The sequence below is a fragment of the Syngnathus typhle genome, linkage group LG14 (genome assembly GCF_033458585.1).
Source record: "Syngnathus typhle isolate RoL2023-S1 ecotype Sweden linkage group LG14, RoL_Styp_1.0, whole genome shotgun sequence".
Classification (NCBI taxonomy): domain Eukaryota; kingdom Metazoa; phylum Chordata; class Actinopteri; order Syngnathiformes; family Syngnathidae; genus Syngnathus; species Syngnathus typhle.
In genome coordinates, this window is record NC_083751.1 from 10,903,319 (window position 1) to 10,924,277 (window position 20,959).

The 20,959-nt window shown below is 45.5% G+C and overlaps 2 protein-coding genes across 6 annotated transcripts in view; both read right to left on the reverse strand.

Moving 5' to 3' along the window:
- gmds (GDP-mannose 4,6-dehydratase) overlaps nt 1–3,815 on the reverse strand; it is a 30,840-nt gene extending 27,025 nt beyond the window's left edge. For both annotated transcript variants that reach the window (XM_061298377.1, XM_061298376.1), the window contains exon 1: nt 3,601–3,815. In XM_061298377.1, the coding sequence (XP_061154361.1) occupies nt 3,601–3,699 (99 nt within the window). In that variant the 5' untranslated portion in view covers nt 3,700–3,815. The remainder of the gene's footprint in view (nt 1–3,600) is intronic.
- Nucleotides 3,816–4,093: 278 nt separating this feature from the next.
- Nucleotides 4,094–20,950, reverse strand: mylk4b (myosin light chain kinase family, member 4b). Of its 4 annotated transcripts, none has more exons than XR_009718002.1 (14): nt 9,207–9,873; nt 8,342–8,414; nt 7,865–8,180; nt 7,577–7,791; nt 7,412–7,517; nt 7,207–7,300; nt 7,007–7,116; nt 6,788–6,929; nt 6,654–6,724; nt 6,458–6,586; nt 6,150–6,381; nt 5,929–5,977; nt 5,644–5,857; nt 4,094–4,656 (listed from the first exon to the last, which is right to left on the reverse strand). XR_009718002.1 is itself a non-coding variant. In XM_061298367.1 (14 exons), the coding sequence occupies exons 1-13, from the start codon at nt 20,584–20,586 to the stop codon at nt 5,933–5,935; spliced, it is 1,833 nt and encodes a 610-aa protein (XP_061154351.1). In that variant the 5' UTR covers nt 20,587–20,950; the 3' UTR covers nt 5,126–5,857; nt 5,929–5,932. The 4 variants fall into 4 exon arrangements, 3 of the variants coding, with proteins under 3 accessions (XP_061154351.1, XP_061154352.1, XP_061154350.1); XM_061298367.1 differs by lacking the exons at nt 4,094–4,656; nt 9,207–9,873 and adding exons at nt 17,995–18,229; nt 20,522–20,950 and having other exon boundaries at nt 5,126–5,857; XM_061298368.1 differs by lacking the exons at nt 4,094–4,656; nt 9,207–9,873 and adding an exon at nt 16,372–16,742 and having other exon boundaries at nt 5,126–5,857.
- Nucleotides 20,951–20,959: the final 9 nt, after the last annotated feature.

Consider the following 20,959-nt stretch of genomic DNA (forward strand, 5'->3'; position numbering starts at 1 on the left):
GTAAATCATATACTGTACTTAATCACATTATTTTTCAAAATCGTTCAACCCAAATAAATCTGACAGTAAGAATCGATGACGTGTCAAAGCATAACGCAAGTCAAGCTGGATGCTTTAGTCTCAACAATCATACAAAATACATCAATCTTGTGTTTAAAAGCAAAAAAGTGAGGGAAGTGTTTGATGAAGTGAAGATACAATACTGATGGTTTGGTACCCCCTGCTGGTAAATGAACAAACTTTAAAAATGCCACTGAATGGCAATTCTGTGAATGATCTGTAATTATTGCAGTTGCACTAATCATGAAAAAACTAATGTCAGACATTATGTTGCTGAATCGGGCTTGGTGGAGCCATCAACGGCCGTTACGAGGAGTTGCGCTCATGGGTGTGCCGATTTATGATTATTATTTCTGGCACTTGCTGGATGATGGTATTCTCTGTTGCAAACAGCCAACGCATCAAGGGACTTCATCGAATTTTAACAAAGCAAGATCGAATTTCAACAAAGCAAGATCGAATTTCAACAAAGCAAGAACAACAACGCCTCAGCGGATCGTCTGACGGTGAAGCGCAGTGGCCCAGCCGAAGAACCGACAATGAAGCAAAAGGCAAACGTAGTCTAGTGAAACCGTCAGACGGCGAGGATGGACCTCCTCATAACCCACACAATCGTAAAATGGTTCAATGGGCCACAAGGCCTCCTAGTCCCGCAGCACTGCCTCAGCACTCACACAGGAAAAAAATAGATTGTTAAAATTTCAGGGTTAAACATGTCAGAGTTGATTTCCACTCTTAAAGTGTAATTTTAACACATTTTGATTTAAATGGTGCTCAGTGTTGGAGTTATTTAACAGTGTTATTCAAGCCCAAGCAAATTAACGCTGTAGAGATGTAAAACGCATCTCAAGTAGGGGTGTAAATCGCGGGTTTTGTCATGATACGATATCATATCGATACAAAGAACTACGATACGATATTTGCCGATATCTTAAAGCCTGCTGCGATTCATTCACAATATATCACGATATAGTGCTCTACGATCAATTTTTTTTTTTCTAAATAAAAAATATAGAACAATATCCTGATTTATAACAATTCATACGCAAAATCAACAAGGTACTGCAAACTATTTAGGAAATTACAAGAGTATAGTAGTATACAAAGTGCTTATTTTAACACTGAACTTTGATGTCGTGTTTTTTCTTTAAATGTGCGGCGAGATTTGTCCTCCCTGAATATTTGATCACCGCATGGCAGGATTTACAAACTGCACGTGTCTTGTCCGTTGAGCCATCTTTTCTTTGGAATCCAAAGTGCTTCCAAACGAATGACTTGAAGCTTAAAGGGGAGCAAATTTCCTCGTCTTTTTGGACACTAGCCATAGCACCAGCCCAGGAGCCGCGTACTAGTTGTCGACTCCCCTTTCACGTGCCTGCTCTGCACACAACACAACAACGCCGCGCACTGCTCCCGGAAAGAGGAAGCGAGCAACAATGAACTGGATTTCAAAATAAAGTCGCGTCTAATGTCGGAAGTCAAACACGGCAATATAAATCGATGTTTACGTTTAGCATCGATGCCAATAAATCGTAGAGCATTATATCGATTAATCGATATGTATCGATGAATCGTTACACCCCTAATCTCAACAGAATTAACTTGCTTGATGGGCCCCTGGAATATGGGCCAATAAAATTATTCTCTTTAAGAGATGAAAATGTGGTCAACAGTGAAATTCTTGAAATGTTGTCTTTTCTCAACAAGTTGGGTTAAAGTTGATGGTGTTGAGTACCGTATTTTCCGCACTATTAGGCGCACCTAAAAACTTACATTTTACTAAAAAAAAACACAGTGCGCCTTATAATGCAGAGCGCCTTATATATGGATCAATGAATTTGTTGATCCATACTGGTTGTACACAGTGCTCTGCCAAAATGTTTCAGTACGTTTTAGTACGACTAGTAAATTACAAGGTCGCATCGCTTCCCAACATTACGGCAACTGTAGTCAGGGGGCGTCACCGAATGGCTGTTGTACCTCCGAGGCTATTTCATTTCAAAATAGGCTGCTCCGTTAATGTTTCGAGTAAATCTACGGATTGATATGGAAGGGAAACATAGGTAAGCAGTACCAATGTGTTAGATCGAACTTTAGTCAGTTCCGATCATTTTATAGGAGATCGTTTGAGAAACGCGATTGTTTACAAAGGGCTCGTTGGTTATTGGCTAGTGGATGCATACCGCAACCCTAGTCAACCTCAGTTTGTTGCAGTATAGCTTCTATTTTGTGCGCCTTATAATACGGTGCGCCTTTTATATGGACAAAGTTTTAAAATGGCCCGTTCATTGAAGGTGCCCCTTATAATCCGGTGCGCCTAATGGTGCGGAAAATACGGTAGTTCATGGAGTTTATTTATTTATTATCATTTTATTTATTTATTATTTATTAGTTATTGTTGGTGCCTTCTTGTTTTTATTTTGTGTCGTCTACTTGTATGTTTATCGTGTACTGTGTCTCGTCACCGTGGGATGGAGGAAACGGAATTTCGGTTTCTTTGTGTGTCTGACATATGAAGGGATTGACAATAAAGCTGACTTTGAACTTTGAGTTAAAAAGTAACTCTTGGCACAGTGTTAAATATTTAACTATTTTGAAAAATGTTGATTTAACTCTGTAGAGTGTGGAGCTAATATAACCCTCCAAAAGTGTTAAAATTGACTCGGTGGGAGTTGATTCAACACTCCAGTTTTTGCTGTGCAGGTGGTCTTTCGTAACTCGCCAGCCCTCATGCCGTGATTTTCCGCTGACAGCTGACTCAAATGGATTCTGACAAAACAGCACGCCACCTTCAGATTTATGGCCAATAGTTAGTCTCGCGAGTAAATTCATAACCACTGTGACCACCTCATGGCCCAGCAAGTCACATGATCAAGCCGGTGTCCCGCTGCACAACAATATTATCGTCAATAAAAGCTAGTGTTGTTTGATGAACCTCACAAAGAGGTTATATAAAATAAAAGCACAGGTGGTCTCGTAGACTGCTGGGGAGAAATCTCACAAGATAGCAAAGGGACATTCACTGCAACATGTTGCTCAGAATACAAATATGCTTGACGTTTTGGGCGACCAAGTTCCATTAAGAGTATGTGGAAGGAAAAAGATTATGAAGCTGTCAATTTAGTAATCCATGTTTACAGGCTGCGGGGATCTTTGTGTCACTTGCAGAACTACTTAATATGACCTTTGACCGCTGCCCACTCTGCATCCATTGCAGCCTGGTCGTCCTGCAAGGAGGGATCTTTCCATCTGCGGTCCCTTGTCAAGGTTTCTTATTTTTCCCCCAGTTGGGGTTTTGTGAGTTTTGCTTTGCCCTCAGGGGATGTCGAGAACTGTGGCCATGTGAAACCCTTTGAGACATTTTCGTGATTAAGGGCAACATAAATAGAATTGACTCGACTTGACCTTTGCAGCGCCGCAACATTGGGGAGTTGTTCGTTTCCCTTGATATCAAGTTGCTCTGGCTTCAAACCATGTTCACGCTTTATTTGATTCGAGACGCTGATGGCGCTGCTGGTAACGAGCGTTGACGGACGGTACCTGACCAGTGATGCCGGTGATGAGCGCAGCTTTCCTTTTCCTCGTGGCGTCTCCCGTCACATCGATGCAGTTGGCTGCAGGTTCGGAACTCTGAGACATTTTTATCCGGCTGGATTTGTGCCACCAAAGCGACTGCCACCGACTGTTTGTTTTGTGTGCACGGCGTTACCTCGACACTTGCCGTCACGGAAAGCAGAAACAAATACGTAGCAGGAAGTTAAATAGATTGATCCAATGGGAGGAGAGCAGACAAGAACGTCGCCATCAAGAGGGGCGAGTTGTTTGAAACACTGGAGCTTTCATAACAGCGACAATTGCAGGATGGACTTGACATTACATTTGCGCGTGTGTTTTAGTATTCTGGGGTTTTTTTTCATTGAAGCAATATAACGGTGCGTTGTCGAGTGATATTTCAGATACGTAACGTTCATAATCTAATTTTAACTATTAATAACGTTATGTGAATAAAATAATGTATATTTCCATGTCAACACACCATCAGTGTACTTTATTTGTGCTTTATTTAGTCTATATTCATTAACTCAGAAAACAAATTATAACATGAGATAACCAAACATTATTCCAACTTTCAGAGCTTTTCAGTTCAAAATGGAACAATTGTGATAAACAGTCCATCACACAAAGATGCGGTAGAGAATTTGAACAAGGCCACCCAATAACAGTAACAACAGAAAGAGACATCAAACGAGCAAGGAGCTGGGACGTCCATCCCAAAAAGAAATATCCTCAGCGTGAGCCAAACGTTCTTCTTCTTCTGACTTCTTATTGATCGCAGGCAGACGGTGATGATCGTGCGCAGATGAAGGCGGGTGGGTGGGCTGCAAACTCTGTTGGCTCAACATTTGATCAAATACTCACTAAATGTGCACAAATTACAGAAATTGTGCACTTCAAGTACAATCTGGTGGCAATCCAGGCAATAAATGAACATCAAAATCAACACTGGTCAGAAACATGAAACATTCATAGGTAGCCTTGTGTAGTATTTGGAAGCCTTCATGGAAGGTGAGGTGAGGCGGGGCAACCTACTCCAGACTAGAAAAAAAAATAAAAAATAAAAAAAAGGTCAGCCAGCAGCATGATAGCAAGCCGCAAGAAAGGTGGACAACAGTTAATTGTTGGTTGGCATATTTTCATTTCTGTGCAATGCGAATGTAATATACAGTTTGAATGTGTTCAACGGGATGCGTTTGCATGTTATTCACAAATACAACCTTTCATAAGACTTGTACGTAAAAGAACGAAACGTGGATTCTCCAAACTAAAACGCTTGACTACATTAGTAGCATTCAAAAAGTTGTTGGAAAAAACAAAAAGTGCCACGCATGCAAGAAAGCAGTCAAACATTTCTTGTTGAAAATGGTATAATCCAAAAGTCATCATCTTTCATTTCGTCGCTGTCATTGAAATCCAATCCTAGACAGGGATGTGAGCTTAGATTTAAAGTTACCGTTCTTCCTGGCAACTCGTCGGTTGGGAGAAGCTTGCTAAATCGTTTGAAATTCTTGACTTTCGACTTTCTTGATGAGCTGGAAGTTTTTTTTTTTAGTTTTTCCTTGACCTTTTGGGAGCTTAAGATCAGGGGATGCTTTGAGAATAATTGCCAATTTTTGTCTATGTGAAGCCCTTTAGGACTGCTTGTGATTTAGGGCTATATAAATAAACTTGACTTGACTTGACTTAACTTAATTCATGCGTTGTAAAATGCGATCCTCTAGCACAAAACCAATCGTGAGTCAAGCGGCCACATTTTGAGCTCGAGCCCAAATACCCACCATGCGATGGCGACGTGGAAATTAGCCACTTTTGTATTTGTAAGTCAGAAAAGAAAACAATGTAATTTCCCTGTTGGAAGTGATGTGAATTTCCTAACAGCCCGGGGGAAATAGAATCACCCCAAGTCCCAAAATTCAGCAACTGTTCCTGTGTCCCATTATATTTTCAATTTGAGCCAAGCAATTTGTTTTGCGCTGGCGAGTCACAAATATGCAGAGTCACGTTGATAGTGATGTCAGAGCTCACTTTTGGCTGTGACATTCTACGAAACAGTCTGCAATTTGTATCCCCGAAGATAAGACTGCCCCATTTGTCGACTCCAGAGGAAAGCAAAGCGCAGCTGCACCGAGCAAGCCCGCTCGGTGGTGAGTCGCCGTCCAGGTAGAGAGAGCGGCATTGGTCCGGTGAGGGGCGCCGGGGCCCCGCATTGTTGAAAAGGAAGGCGCGCTTGGTGCCCTTCCTGAAAAGGAAACAGAATGAGAAGGTCGCCATGAAAACAAAACTTGTGTGGAGAACAGGACGAAGCCTCACCCGTTTAGCACGTTGGAGAGGGCGGTCGTGTGGAACCACACTTGCTTTTCTGCAATCAGAGGGGAGGACACCAATTACAACACTGGAAACCTTTCTTGCTTTTCTGTCACAGTCACTTTCTCCTACTTTTTGGCCACAAAGCAAAGCCAGTCGAGAGCGAGGCGGCGTGCCACTCCAAAATGTCAGCACGATGCCATCCGCTCGCTGCGCTTGCCTCTCACCTTCAGATGTAACTTGTAGTGCAGACTTTGGTCTGCCAGCCAGGCGTGCCTGAGAGCTTCTGTGGCGCTCATTCTCCAGCTTTTGCTCTTCACGAGCAAGCGTGTGATGAAGTCTTTGGCCTCTTCAGAAACATCTGTGAACTCTTCTTCCTCAAAGTTCCACTGACAGGCCAGGATGTTGTTTAGCGTCTCGTTATCGTCATCCCCGAGGAAAGGAGACAAGCCGCTGAGTCTGAACGCAACAAAGGCAAGCAAGAGTGAGCGAGATCCTCGCGGGGATGAAAACGAAGCGGCGGGTGGGAACTCACAGCATATACATGATGACCCCGAGGCTCCACATGTCGGTGGGGAAGGAAACAAACTCGTAGTTGATGACTTCAGGTGCCAAAAATTCAGGCGTTCCAAAGTTGACCTTCAGCTTCTCCCGAGGTTTATATCTGTCCCGAGGCACACATTGCAATAAGACAAAAAACGACGGGACAGAAGATTCGAGAAAGCCTTTACCTCCGGGCTAGGCCAAAATCGATGATTTTGATCTTGTTTGTCGCTCTGCTGACACAAAGAATGTTCTCTGGCTGAAACAGAAGAGAGGACACAAATCAGGTTTTGCCAGCTGGAGAGGTGCTGGACATGCTCACCTTGAGGTCAAGATGGAGGATGTACATTCTGTGCATGTACTGCAGCCCCTCGCAAATTTGCCGTATGAAGAGCACCGTGTCAAACTCGCTCAGGTTACAGTCCTCGTCGATGATGCGATCAAATAGCTCTCCGCCCTCGACGCTGAGGCGGGAGAACGCGCGTTGCAGCTGTGACGATGGACCACACCACACGGGGGCGTGAAATGCGTCTGGACTTACTACTCCATGACCAGGATGATGTCATGACGAGACTCGAAGGCCGCGTAGAGCTGGATGAGGTTGCAGTGGTTGAGCTGGTTCATCACCTGGATCTCGTTCCTCACCACATCCTGAAACAAAGTGCTGATTTGACTTCCCAAATTCAAAAGCGGTGCTAAAATCATTCGCTTAGATGGCTCTGTCTTCTCTGCATACTGCACCTTTTCCTTTTGGCTCCTGGCCTTGATGATCTTGGCAGCCAATGTGAGGCCAGACGAGGTCTCCACACACTTGTGGACCTGGCCAAAGCGCCCCCTGGCGGAAGAGAGGATACCATTTCACTTCGAGACCACTCAGTGGGTACGGGAGGGGGATTATTTGTCTCAGGTACAAACACGTCGGATTAAGACGCGCGGCATGGCTCACCCTCCCAGGACCTCGTCTCTGTTGATGGAGTAGTAGGCGGCGATTTGGTGAGGTTTGGGAGTCACAATGCGATGATCAAAAGGTGCCGCCGGCGGTGGGCTCGAGTCTGACAAGAACCAAACAAGGTTGCCAACATCCATCAAATTGTGACAACACCGCTCTCACCTATGAAGTATTCCTCTCTCGCATCTGACAGCTGCTTGCTGTTGCTCTCCACATCCAAGTGGCCGCGTTGTGACTTGTCCATCTCGGCTGCAACTCCGTCGGCCTTTTCATCTTTCCCGGCTTCCACCCGACTCTTCTTCGGGTCGTCTTTGGCCACTTCTTCTTCAGTGACGCGACGTTTGCTGCAGGCGGCCGCATCACCGACATCGTCGGAGCTACAAATAAGGCGCGACTCGTTATTTCTGGACGGTGTGATGACTGCGGAAGTCACGCTCCGTCTTGAAATACCCGTCTTGCTTCACGGTGGAAGTCTTGCCGGTGTCGCAAGAGAGGTCCCCTTGCAATATTCTGCGATTGCCTTCATCTCGCTCATCGGCGCTCGCTTCTGGACCAAGACCCGACGATGCAATCTCTGCTTCCGCGTCTTCCTCAGAACTCGAGTCTTCAAAGACATCCTCGCTCTCCTTATCACATTCACTGGCAATCGACTCAACGAGTCTTCCACTTGTGCCGTCCTCTGCCTCATTGGTGCCGTGATAATGGTCAAAGTTCTTTTGGTTGAGTTTTGCCACCTGCTCAGGCAGCACTGGCGCAGCCGATGACTCTTGAGGAACAACAAAGGGAAATTGGATAGAATTTCAGTTTGACCTTTTTAATTTCTAAACTTTTAATTCAATTGTGTGAATTGCTCTCTTCTAACACCGATTGAGCAATTTGACGTTGCCAAGAATGTCTCTGCGTGCTGCTGGTGAATCAAGGGGCTACCTGAAGTTTCCAGGGACCTCCTCTTCTTCTGACCTTTGAGGTTGACTTTGCCTTTCTCCTTGTCGTCCTTTCCCTTGTGGAAGGCAGAAACGACAATTCAGCACGGCCATCTCAAATATTCATCAGCATCACGTCATGTTTTGATCAAATACTTATGAAATAACTTCCTGAATGTAAATGCAGTTTAGAACAAGATGCAAGAAGGCAGAAAGCATCTCCCGTTCTGAAGGGAACAGTATGGAAGGAAGAAATGTTGTCCGTGTTTCGGGCAGCGACGGCTTCAGTCTCGAGCATTTACTGACGCGAGGAAGAACAACAGGTACGCGTCGCGCTGATAAAGGACCTATTTTGGCTGAGGCAACTGGTCTGACTTGAATCACTGACACTCTACCACACAAGTGGGGGCAGCACTTAACATTGCAAACAATAGGGGAACAACGCAACCAGATATCCGCGCGCAGGGAGACGTGATGCTCAGCAAGCATTCCAAACCTTTGACATTTTAATTCCAAATCAAAGAGTTAAATCATGTTCTGTAAATTTCAACAGGTTACAAAGCTGCAGTGGCAATATATTTCACATCGCGCACTTGAGGGCAACATTGGAGAAGTTCTCATGAGGGAGCCTCATCAACAAGGAACAAGGTTGCAAATCAATGTCCATGTTAGTGTTTTGAAAAGAAAGTAAATTGATAGATGCTAGCTGTTTTAGCGCAATGCTACCATGATAAAAAAAAAAAGTTGGATCGTTTTTTTTCTGATCATCTTGGTCAGACTCAGAGGGGTGCGATATTCAAATCTCCTCTCCTGGTGAAAAGGTCCATCTGCAATGGCACCACGATGTTCCAAAGAGGCCCTAAGCTCACCTTGCGTTTGGCTTGGCCGGCCACTTTCCAAAAGAGCAAGCCCAGCAGCCGAGAGCGCCTCGCCAGCTCGCCAATGTAGCGGATCACTTGGTGGGTGCCCTCCACCACTTTTTGCAGCGCCTCCAACCTGCGTCCGTGACCCTCCATTTGCTCACAGAGCCTCTCCACCACTGCCCACAGCCGCCCAAAGACCACCCCCACCTCGGAGCCTCGGATGAATCCCGGGTGGGCATCGCAGAGGTCCCCCTCGCTCTTTGGCGCACGAATTGGATTCATCCCTCTCACGTCCTGGGACAAAACGTCCAGTCGGGTCAGGACAGCATGCTGCATGCTCAGCAAGCGCTCCATCTGAGAGTTCAAGGCGTCCATGCGGCTCTCGATGCAGCGTAGGGAAGCATGGGAACAAGAGGAAGACGCTTGGGACTGCTCTAATCCGTTGAGCGAGGCTCTTCTCCCAGCAGACTTCTGGCCATGAAGAGGCTTGAGGTCATACATTTTGGCTAAAGAGCTGACCAAGGTGGAGTTCATGACTGATGGGCCGTTTACCTCTTCACAGGGAGAAAACCAAAACCGCTCGTTGATAAAGTCCTGCCACTCATCAATGAACAAGAAGAGCAAGTAGCGGGTGAAGAATGAGTTGGCCCACAAGACGCCACTTCTGAGCGGAATTTGAGAGAGAGGAAACGGCCCGCCTCCGGATGATAAAGCGTAGCCCCAAGGGGTGGGTGGTCAGCGATAACAGTGGAAGGTTGGAGCGGCCAATCGAGGATTGACGGGGGCTTGTGGGGAGCTGTTGGGGAGGATCGCTATCTGACATTTGAGATGCCTCAAAGGTGTTAGAATCTCAGGAATTTGCGACCGACACTCGCCCGGACTCTAACAAAGTAATAAAAGCTCATCAAAAAAAACAATGACAACTTGGTGAGATTTGGAAGATGGAACTCTACATTCAAAGTTGATGAGCAAAGGGAAGGTGGGAGGGTGACAGGTGCAAGTGTGGACCGGACCACAAAACCACAACAGGCCACTAGACCGGTGTCACAATATTTGGTAAGTCTGGCTTTCATCTCTGAAATCTTGTATTAGTTAGGAGAGGGAACCAGAATCTCTGCATGCCAACATGCCCTCAGCATGACGCACAGCCATTGTCATCGTCCTGGACCAAAATAATACGCTGCAAGCACATTAGGTTTTGGATCAGAGCTTTTATTTGGGACCAGTCAAGTTGGAGACTCACATGTAAGCTGCGCCATTTTTAAAACATGAGCAGTAGATCGATATTTGTGGTCAATGAGTCAAGGTCTCACAAAGCTATTGTGGGGGCAAACAACCGCTTGAAATGAAAATGGCATTCGGGTGCTTATACGCGCCATTATCATTAATGTCCTCCTTGAAAGGCCGAGTGTGATTCTAATTTCTAAGATGGTGGGTTTTTTTCCGCGGCATCACAGGGGTGCCAAGTATGTGGCAATGGAAAGAAAGCCGCACATTGTTATCTCTTTGGCCACACCTGCTTTCATTTAATCAGTCGAAAGTTATGCGTCGCCGCCGACTGATGACAGTCTCTATCGGCCTTGATTACCGTGCGACTTTTTCCACCGTGGACACGGATGGACATCGAAAAGTTCCACAAAAGGACCCGAGGTGTGACATCTGCAGTGTGTGTATTTACAATGTGGGGTTTGAGATTATGGCTGTCATTCGTCAGCGCCTGTGAATACATTGCATAAGATGCTCAAGCATGCCTCGAGCCTTGAAAATAGACATCCGCAGAGCAACTTCCAAGTTGTCAAGTTTGTCGCTGGTTGTCACCATTACGTAAGTGCATGACAACTGGATTGTGGATCTATGATGTCCTTGCCACACCACACAATGCGTGTTAAGCCTAATGCCCGAAAACCTTCACACGCATACAGAGACACGCAACACCCATTGCCGCTTAGCAACAAAATCCAGCTGAGGATCCAATGTAGTGGTACATCTTAAATTAGTAGTGTCTAGGTGTGAATAACTACCTTTGTTCATCATTTGTCTCTCTAGCAATGCCACAAATATATTTGAAATACATCTTTGAACACAACCCTACAAATTCAAACTGTACTGATCAATCCATCCATCCATCCATCCATCCATCCATCCATCCATCCATCCATCCATCCATCCATCCATCCATCCATCCATCCATCCATCCATCCATCCATCCATCCATCCATCCATCCATCCTTCCGTCCGTCCGTCCGTCTGCCCGTCCGTCCGTCCGTCCGTCTGCCCGCATGGCCGCCTGCCCGTCTGCCTGTCTGTCTGTCTGTCTGTCTCATTGCGTTCACTTTCTGATGGCAGTTATTGAAGGTTGTGAGCAGTCTCGGTGTTGTACCACCAGATGGCAGTCAAGACTAGAAATACTTGACATGCTCCTGGTACGCATTTTGGCCATCTGATACGAGAGAACGCCAAACACGCGCACACAGTCGCACGCACGCACAAACACTAATATAAATATAAATAGGTTTGGTGTGCTCACATAGCAGTCGCGGCTTATTCAATTATCATAATTCGGTGCATGGTGACGTCAAAGGCAACGCACGCTAAAAGGGGCATGCACGGTAGCAAATGGGTTAGTTCATTAATCATTCATAAGGATCATCTTTATTGGCCAAGTATGTCAAAGGACACAAGGAATTTGTCTCCCAACCGTGCAAGCTGTCTATTAGGTTGAAGTATAGGTTGCAATGGAGAGCTTGTGAGGGACAAGGCTCAACGCACACAAGGGATTTGAGGTGAGTTCAGCGCTCATGTGGGATGCGGCACAGTGCCGGCTCTACGCAGGGGCAAGAGGGGGCAACGCCCCCTCAAACAAATGTCCTGCCCCCTCGAATCAAACTTTTAGAAGTGAAAAATCCGCTGATAGAAACACACGTTAATCAGCCCCCTCTCTTCTTCTCTCATGTCGGTGCAGTGTGTGTCCTCCCTCACACAGCCTGCTGTCAGGACTCAGCGCCCCTCCGTAAACATCCAATCACTGTGAGTATGCAAATGACGCAGCCAGAGAGTGTCAAGTTACAGTCAGCGCGGTAGGAGTTGGAAGATGCCGTAAAAACTCCACCAAACTCGTCGTAATGACCCGTGATATAACTAATAGGGGTGTAAATCGCGGGTTTTGTCACGATACGATATCATATCGATACAAAGAACTACGATACGATATTTGCCGATATCTTAAAGCCTGCTGCGATTCATTTACGATATATCACGATATAGTGCTCTACGATCGATATATATATTTTTTTTTAAATAAAAAATATAGAACAATATCCTGATTTATAACAATTCATACGTAAAATCAACAAGGTACTGCAAACTCTTTATTTAGGAAATTACAAAAGTATTGTAGTATACAAAGTGCTTACTTTAACACTGAACTTTGATGTCGTGTTTTTTCTTTAAATGTGCGGCGAGATTTGTCCTCCCTGAATACTTGATCACCGCATGGCAGGATTTACAAACTGCACGTGTCTTGTCCGTTGAGCCATCTTTTCTTTGGAATCCAAAGTGCTTCCAAACGAATGACTTGAAGCCTAAAGGGGAGCAAATTTCCTCGTCTTTTTGGACACTAGCCATAGCACCAGCCCAGGAGCCGCGTACTAGTTGTCGACTCCCCTTTCACGTGCCTGCTCTGCTCACAACACAACAACGCCGCGCACTGCTCCCGGAAAGAGGAAGCAAGCAACAATGAACTGGATTTCAAAATAAAGTCGCGTCTAATGTCCGAAGTCAAACACGGCGATATAAATCGATGTTTACGTTTAGCATCGATCCCAATAAATCGTAGAGCATTATACCGATTAATCAATGTGTATCGATGAATCGTTACACCACTATTAAAAATGCGTAAAAAAACAAAAATAACCAAAAAAAAAACATGCCCTCTTCACATTTCTGACTGCCCCCTCTTATGTGCATTCCTAGAACCGGCCCTGGGCCTGTAATGATACGATATTTTGGAGCTGGTACTGTATGTGCTGGCGACATGTACAGTACATAGGTCAAATTGATCCCGGCATCTTGAGTTTCTTGACACGTCAAAGTGTTTTGACAACTCTCACTGGGATATTTTTTGATCCGCTGACAGCTCTGACTCAGTCAAATGTCCAAATTTATCGATCTCAAATAACTAGATGAACCCATTTGATTTCATTATTGAAATCATGGTTGCACTGCAATATGTTCTGAAACGCTGCTTGCGAAAGATGCATCAATATTGTGGCAGTAATGAGTTATGCAAAGTATTGAAAGTGGACACCAGTCAAGAAGCCCGCGCGAGAGTCGAGCGAAAGCCAGCCATTCCCCGAGAGAAGAGCCCAACTCGGCTGACTTGGGGGAAGAGGCGGGGAACTCGCTGGACTGGTCACCCGGCCATTTAAAGGGCACTAACAAACAACCCTTTGAATTCACCCCAAAGGACAATTCGTAACTACAATTTGCAATTTCTGTAGAAATTGTGTGTGAAGGCGAAGGGGCTTCTAAAACCTTGGGGAATGGTACAGAATGATGTTTAAAGTTGGAACGAGTTGAATCGGTCACAAAATGTAGAAATTAGAAGGGAAAGAGGCAATTTTGTAAAATTTTGTGTGAATTCTAAAGTTGAAAAGTTTTGGAATAGGTAGGCTTGAGATGAACAGTTAAACGTTGAAACAGGTTGAATTGGTAAAAAAAAAACTGAAATTAGAAGGACAAAACTAAATTTTGCGGAAATTTTAAAAGTGAAAAGATGAACTTTTTTTAATCGTGAGAAGTTTAGTTAGCCATCGTTTGGAATCCTAAACTTGAAACCAGTTGAATCAGACAAATTTGTAAAACTGAGAGCAGATGTTGAATGGCCCATAGAGAATGAATGGGGGAAAAAACATGCACCGAATTTTTTTTAAATTTGGAAAAAAAATAAGAACTACAGGTTCAAAACCCATACTTTGGAATGTAAAAGCTGAAACGGGTTGAATCGGACAAAAATTAAATTAGTTAGAGCAGATGTTGAACGGCCCATGGAGAATGAATGGGAGAAAAAGTTGAATTTTGAGAAAAACCATGACAAATCTTTTTGGAAACAAACCCTCACTACAACCCTCGCTTTGGAATTCTAAAGTTGGATGGGACTAAATTGTTAAAGTTAGAGCAGATGTTGAATGTCCCATAGAAAATGAATGGGGAAGCTTTGGCTGGAAATTTGCGACTTTTGCGAAAACCGTAAATTTTTTGAATGAATGAGATGGAAGGCCTAATTGCATGAATGTGTGGAATATGTGTACATTGGAATGAGGTGAATCGGATGAAACACGTGGAAGAAGAAGAGAAATGTTGAAAGGTGAAATTTCGGCTCGAAATTAGTGAAATTTGCAAAAACGGTAGATTTGTGCAAGGACAAAAATTGAAAGCCCTAACGGCATGAATATCTGGAATACGTGTAAAGTGAAATGAGGTGCATTTGATCAATTATGTGAAAGAAAATGAGAAAGGTTTAAGAACGAATAATAAAATTTTGGCTCGAAATTTCTCAAAAATCGTCAATATTTGGAATGGAAAAACATACAACCACGGTTGGCGTGAATATTTGGAATAAGTGAATAGTGGAATGAGGTGAATCGGATGAATTATGTGGAAGTAGTTAAGCGTCAAAAAAGTGGGTGGAAAAGCAATAACGTGAAGGCCTTCGCACAATGATGAACCAAAGTTAGAAACATGTTTTGGGGATGCAGGCGGAATATTGACTATCTGGACAAGCACAAGAACAATATGAGAAACTCCATGCAGACATGTCAATGGACGTTTTTGTTTCTTCACGTCATTATCGCTAATCATGATGGGTGGCCTCTCCACTGGCTTATCAACCTTCCCTGGCCTTCATCCTAGCAGACACTATTCTATCTCAGGAACCTTCCTGAACACCAATTGCAACCTGTCAGTTTCATCAACTCCTAACCACACTTGCCGTTGCTCTGCCCCGTTGAGCTCAAGTATTTCAAGTCGTCCGTTGACGATATGCGGTCTTCGTGTCGCCTCACTCCTCCTTCCTTCACGCACGCACATCTATTGTGTCTTAGTTGGAAGCATCATCGCTGGCCTTTTCAGTGGATGCCTCCGCCCTTCTAAATGTTTCTCCAGCTAATCCTGGCTTTCACCGCCAATCGCAATGTTATCTGCAAACAAAGCTCATCCATCATTACTGCAAAGTGGAAGGGGCCTAGAGTGGATCCCTATTGCAGTCCCATTTCCACCTTGGGCTCTTCTGCCACACGGAAAGCAGCCCTCATCGGCGTTCTGCGACCCTCAAGTTTGAGCTTGACATACACACTGCAGCTCCTTCTGACATTCTCTGGACTTCTTAAGACAAATCATACGTTTCGCATTCTCTTCCTTGGCATGTATCAATACTGTTGTTAGCAAATACTCACACCTAGCTAACATTGTTCTTTCCAAGAAGTCAGTTGCGTGGCCCATCCACATGATTGCTCAACAGTTCCCGCAACTCTGCACATGGCCCTCGGTCTTGAAAACAGGTACCCCAGGACACTTTTCCTCCATTCCTTTAGCATTATGTCACCCTCGCAAATTCTATGAACCAAACGTGATTCAACGGAAAAATTACAAGGTGCACGTATCAGCACTGTTGTAGCGTTTATGAGTAAATTGCTTCGATTGTATCACTGGCACAAAGGTGTGAGATTTGTCAGATGATGCATTGCATTTGCTCTTTGCTACTGTGAACACGTTTGCATTGCACAGAGGGCAGAGACTTCATCTGTGTGCTGCGGCTGGTAGTGCGAGGTGACACAATTTAGATGTCACAGCCAGTGACATGCATGTGACATTTGCGTTTCCACAGACGAGCTGTCTGGAGTGCACCCAAAACAAATTGGTTCACTTTTGCGCTCATTTTGTTATTGTTGTTGAGCAAGCGACGGGTAGCCTCATTGGTAAAAAAGGAGTTTGTTTTTTGCTTGTTGAGTTCAAGATGGCATCTCGGCCATCATGAGATACATTTGATCACCTCTGAGCCGGTTACTTGTCAACGGCATGTTAAATACGATAAAAATGCTGATCTGAGGCTCTTGCGTATGGACAACATTAGTTCGTTAATGCCGCAGCATGGAAACGGACCCGTTTCTTTCACCTGTCTGTCCGCTGGTCGGGTCCTCCCCTTCTTTTTGATGGCAAATAATGTCCACAGCCTCTGCAGCGTGAGGAAAGTGGCCACCAGGCACACGCTTCCGAGCAGCCAGAGGTCTTTATCCCTTCGGGAGCTCTCCATGATGGAACGCTTCCTCTTTCTGGCCGTCCTACCGTGACTGCTAAACTCTCGGCCGTCTGCCCTGAGCTGCGGGCAGTGGACAAGAAATGACTGACTTGGGACTGGAACGCAAGCCTCCGGCAGTCTTAATCCCTCTCGTCTCGCTCACAACAGACTTGAAAAAGAACAAGGGTCGGCTCAAAGACAAACCTAGCCGTGTCCCTCTCGGCAGCTTCCTCGCTACCTCCCACTCGTCAACCTAAAAGGAGAGCGCGCCGAGACGGGAATGGGACAGGTGGTGTTCAGTTCGGGGTGTCAGTGCGAATCAAATGCCTGCTATCCTTTAACTTCAGACACAGCACTTGGTAGTTGCGTGCTCCAATATATATTTACCAACAAGTGCTTCAGAGCCTCCTTTGCTCAGTCGTGGCAAACTGAACATGGACAGTAAAAGCTCCTCCATCGCAGGGGTTGCGCAAAAAGTCAAAACAGACACAATCAAACACATTTCACATATTTACAGTGAACCAAAAATATTCAGTCAGTCTAACGGTGTACCCATCCGTGGCAAATCCTGTTTTGCCAAGCTTAACTTATTATCTCAAAGTACACATCAATAATTATGCCCAAACACATTCTTCATAAAATGAATTGACAGTCTGTAGGCATAAAACACAGGATAGTCGAGGACTGAGACAGCTTCAGTACAAATGAGGCTCACACTCCCCATTTCCTCTTCTTTTAAAATGTAAAATGTCATGCACAATACTGCTATGCCATCGATTGGCCAAATGTGGAACTACGCCCCCCAAATAAACAAATAAATAAATAAAGTGAGATAACAGAACAAAAAAAATTCAGTGACTCTAGACTTGTGATAGTAGTGAGGTTTCCTGTAGTGCACTGGTGTCAAACTCAAGGCCCGGGGCCCAAATACGGCCCGCCACATCATTTTATGTGGCCCGCGAAGACAAATTGTGCATCAAATCATTACTAGAATTGCAAATTGTCTTCACTTTTAATACCTTTCTTTTTTTTTTAATAGTTTACCAGTTTTTACTCGTCTAGTTTGAAAACGAGTTATTTGTCAGTTTGTTTCGTATCTTTTACTGTATACATTTATTTGGGTTGACAGTCATAATGGCCCTCCGAAAGAAGCTATGACTACAATGCGGCCCGTGAAAAAAATGAGTTTGACACCCCTGCTGTAGTGCAACAAACCTTTGTATCCAGTGTGCGTGCGTGTGTGCGCGTGCGTGTGTTCGTGTGCGTGTGCACACGCTTGTGTGGATGTCAGTGGGGGGGGGGGGGGCGTAAAACATTTTTGAAAAGCCCGAGAGCTCTCCCTAGTGGGCGTTTTGCATTCCCGCAAGGGTTTTGTGCTAACGGGTATCTGATGTCATTACAAGGCCTGCAGCCTCCCCAAACAAGTTTGCGTGAACACAAAATATCACAAGTTGTGTTTTGTGTAGTGCATGTCCGTTGTCCCGTTTGCGGCTTGCCTACCTGCAGTTCCATGTGTTTGAGTTCCCAGAAGCAGCGCATGGTGCCCACCTTCTCCAGGTGTCGGTAGAAGGCCAGGCGGCCAAAACGAAGGCTGTTGCTGCGGTTGCGAATGGCCTTCAGTCCTTCCATCTTCTCCAAAATGGGCGACATGGGGATAGGCGGTGGTACCGCTGACGTTGGCACTTTGCCGTTCCCCATTCCAGCGGGCTCATGACAAGCAAGCTTCCTGTCTGGGCTGCAACAACAACACGTGTTTAGCAACCTACATTTTAAGTGTGCTAATGAGATAGAATCATAATTTGCATGATTTTTAACTGGAGTTTACTTAGATATGTCAAATAGTGCCACCATGTCAAAGGATTAGTCCAAAATGTGGACAGCGCTTTGATTAATTCCACCGGTGGGGAGCAGCATGACATATAAAAGGGGAACGATGAGATGTGGAAATCCAGCCCGACGCCTGCGCGGGACAGCTGGCTTTCAGCTCTACCTGTTGAGCCTCTGGGGGGGTTCATAAAAGATTACCAAGGATATTTTTACCTCCAGAATGCCTGTGGTTTACAATTAGCCAGTCTGTCGTTTCACAACAGCGTGTGCGTGTGCACGCGCGCGTGAGCAGGCAACGCAGACGGTCTGCAACAGCCAGAGCTGTCCTCCAGCTCCAGGGGATTTCTCAAGCTCGGATTTCAACTCTAAAACCAAGGGTGGCCTGAATTGGACAGCTGGTATCGCTGCTAGTGGCGGCTCTTTAACTTTCATGATTTACAACGCGGATTCCAAACACGTGAACACAAACATACAACAAATGTTTGTGTACCAGTATGATGCACTTTCAATTAAGAGCGCCATAAAGACATCTTTTTTTTTTTTTTGTGATCTTTGGTCATGAGCTTTGGCGAAGCCAGAAATGATATGCGAAAGCGGCAAGCAACCTTCAAAAATAGAGCAAAGTTGTAGTCGGGATGAAGCTTGGGGGGTTCTCGTCCTCCAAAGTGTCTGATCAGATTGGTAAAGTGTGAATGAACACTTCTGACACAATTCGGCTGAGACAATCGGATGAGTCGATATTTGCATCATAAATAATGTCGTACCCAATCCAGCCAAAAATAAAAAGCCAATCACTTCGAGCAGCCGAGTGGTGACTTTCATGGCTGACTTTGACACACAACAGCTGGCCTGGCAAAAATACGCCTTCAAGAGTTGGCGTTTTGAGGCATCGGCCCGTGCCATACCTTCCGAAGCGGTGTTGACAGCCAACAGCTCGTGAAAGCCCAAATGCATCGACTAATATGGCTGATCCCGGGTCAAGTTGCTTTAAAGAGCTTTATTTTTGGTACGCTCGAGCACACGAAGAAGTCATGCGGGTCAAATAGAAAAGCTCCATCAGCGAAGAAGCGCTTTGGTCCCAAAGAGCCGCCGCGAGGCTTGCTGCCAGGCAATCGGGCGAGGTAGGCGGCTTTTCATGGTGTCCGCATCGACTGGTCGCAAGGAATCGCGCAGAGGTGGAGGAAAAGGAATTGTGCGGGGGGGGGTCTACTCTGCGCGGGGCACGCTCTCCCTGTGGCGTCCGATGTCCTTGTTTTGGAGTGGCATGGAAACGGCTATCAAAGCCTGGGGATGCGGCTGAGGTGTTGGAGCATGTGTGTTTGGATAGAATAGAACACAGCGTCATGGCTCAGACGGACGCTGACACTCAGAGCGGACAAAAAAGACAACACAGACAGAAACAACTTGTTCAACAACAAAAGGAGCCCTTATCACCAAAATAAACATGTTGCCTGGCTGACATAATGATCTTGACAAATTCCCTCGTCACAAGCTCCCTAATTAAACAGCCAGTTGACTTCAGCCGGCAACCAATTAAGCAGCCGTCGGCATCGTCGCTGAGCTGTGTTCGTGGCAAGTCGCCCAGCCGAGGAGCCAAATTGTTTGGGGCCAGCCAGTAACGGGGCGGCTGAAAATGAACTCCGCTTGGGTGTTTTTCAGCGTGTGCAGACGGATGGCGCGTTGAGCGCACGCTCCAATTTGTGTGACATTTTCAGCGCCCGCAGCCGCTCGGGTCCTTCACACTGTCACAACTCTGCAAGATGGTGTAACTGTAGAACTTCCACTCAATGTGCTTTTCCATGTCGTCAAGAACAAAGCCAAGATCTTATTTTAGTGCTTTTTTTTTTGTGCTATGCCAGTATTATGATGATGATGATGATGATTTTCTTTCCAGCATTTGATTTCCAGCCACTTTTCATATTTGTCTTAACCACTACTTTCCAAAAGATAGAGGACTAAAATAACGTCAAGAAATAGAGCAAGCCTACTTGATGAGGTGTCCATCCTAAATGCAAAGATGCACAATGTTTGCAGAACGGCTTTATATGTTGCACCTTGCAGTGCATGTAATAAATACCAGCGTCAGGATTTAAAACACAAGGATCCCACCAGAGTCCTTTTGCACAGCATTTCTGCACAAGACAAGCTCTTACAACTGAGGACAAAAAGAAAATTGCAGTTTCAATTGTAAAGGACTGACCCTTCATAGCCGGGAACATTGGCGATCACCAGGATCTTCTTTTCCTTTCCTCCCATGCTTCTCATGGACGTGGTAGAGGATGTCTCCCCAGGATTCCTGTCGAGCTCTGAAACGAGTTCCCAATCGTTCACAGTGATTCAAGCTCGAGGTGTTTGTTCCGGTGAGAGCTTCGTTGGATCCGAGAGGAGAGCTCGATCCCAAAGTCGAGCTGCTAAAGGCACTTCTGCGGGAGCCGCAGATGTCCCGGGATAGGCACGGATGGGGTGGGGGGTGGGGGTGTTCGAGGGCTGGGGGTTGCGTCTGAGAGGAAGTGTTGCAGGGAACACGTCTTGTTATGAAGGAGCGCGCCACAGCAGCGTCGCGTGTCTCCGCAACACGAGAGATGACAGCCAGCCGGCCAACCCACCGGCCAGTCAGGACCTCGGCCAACTCGAGACT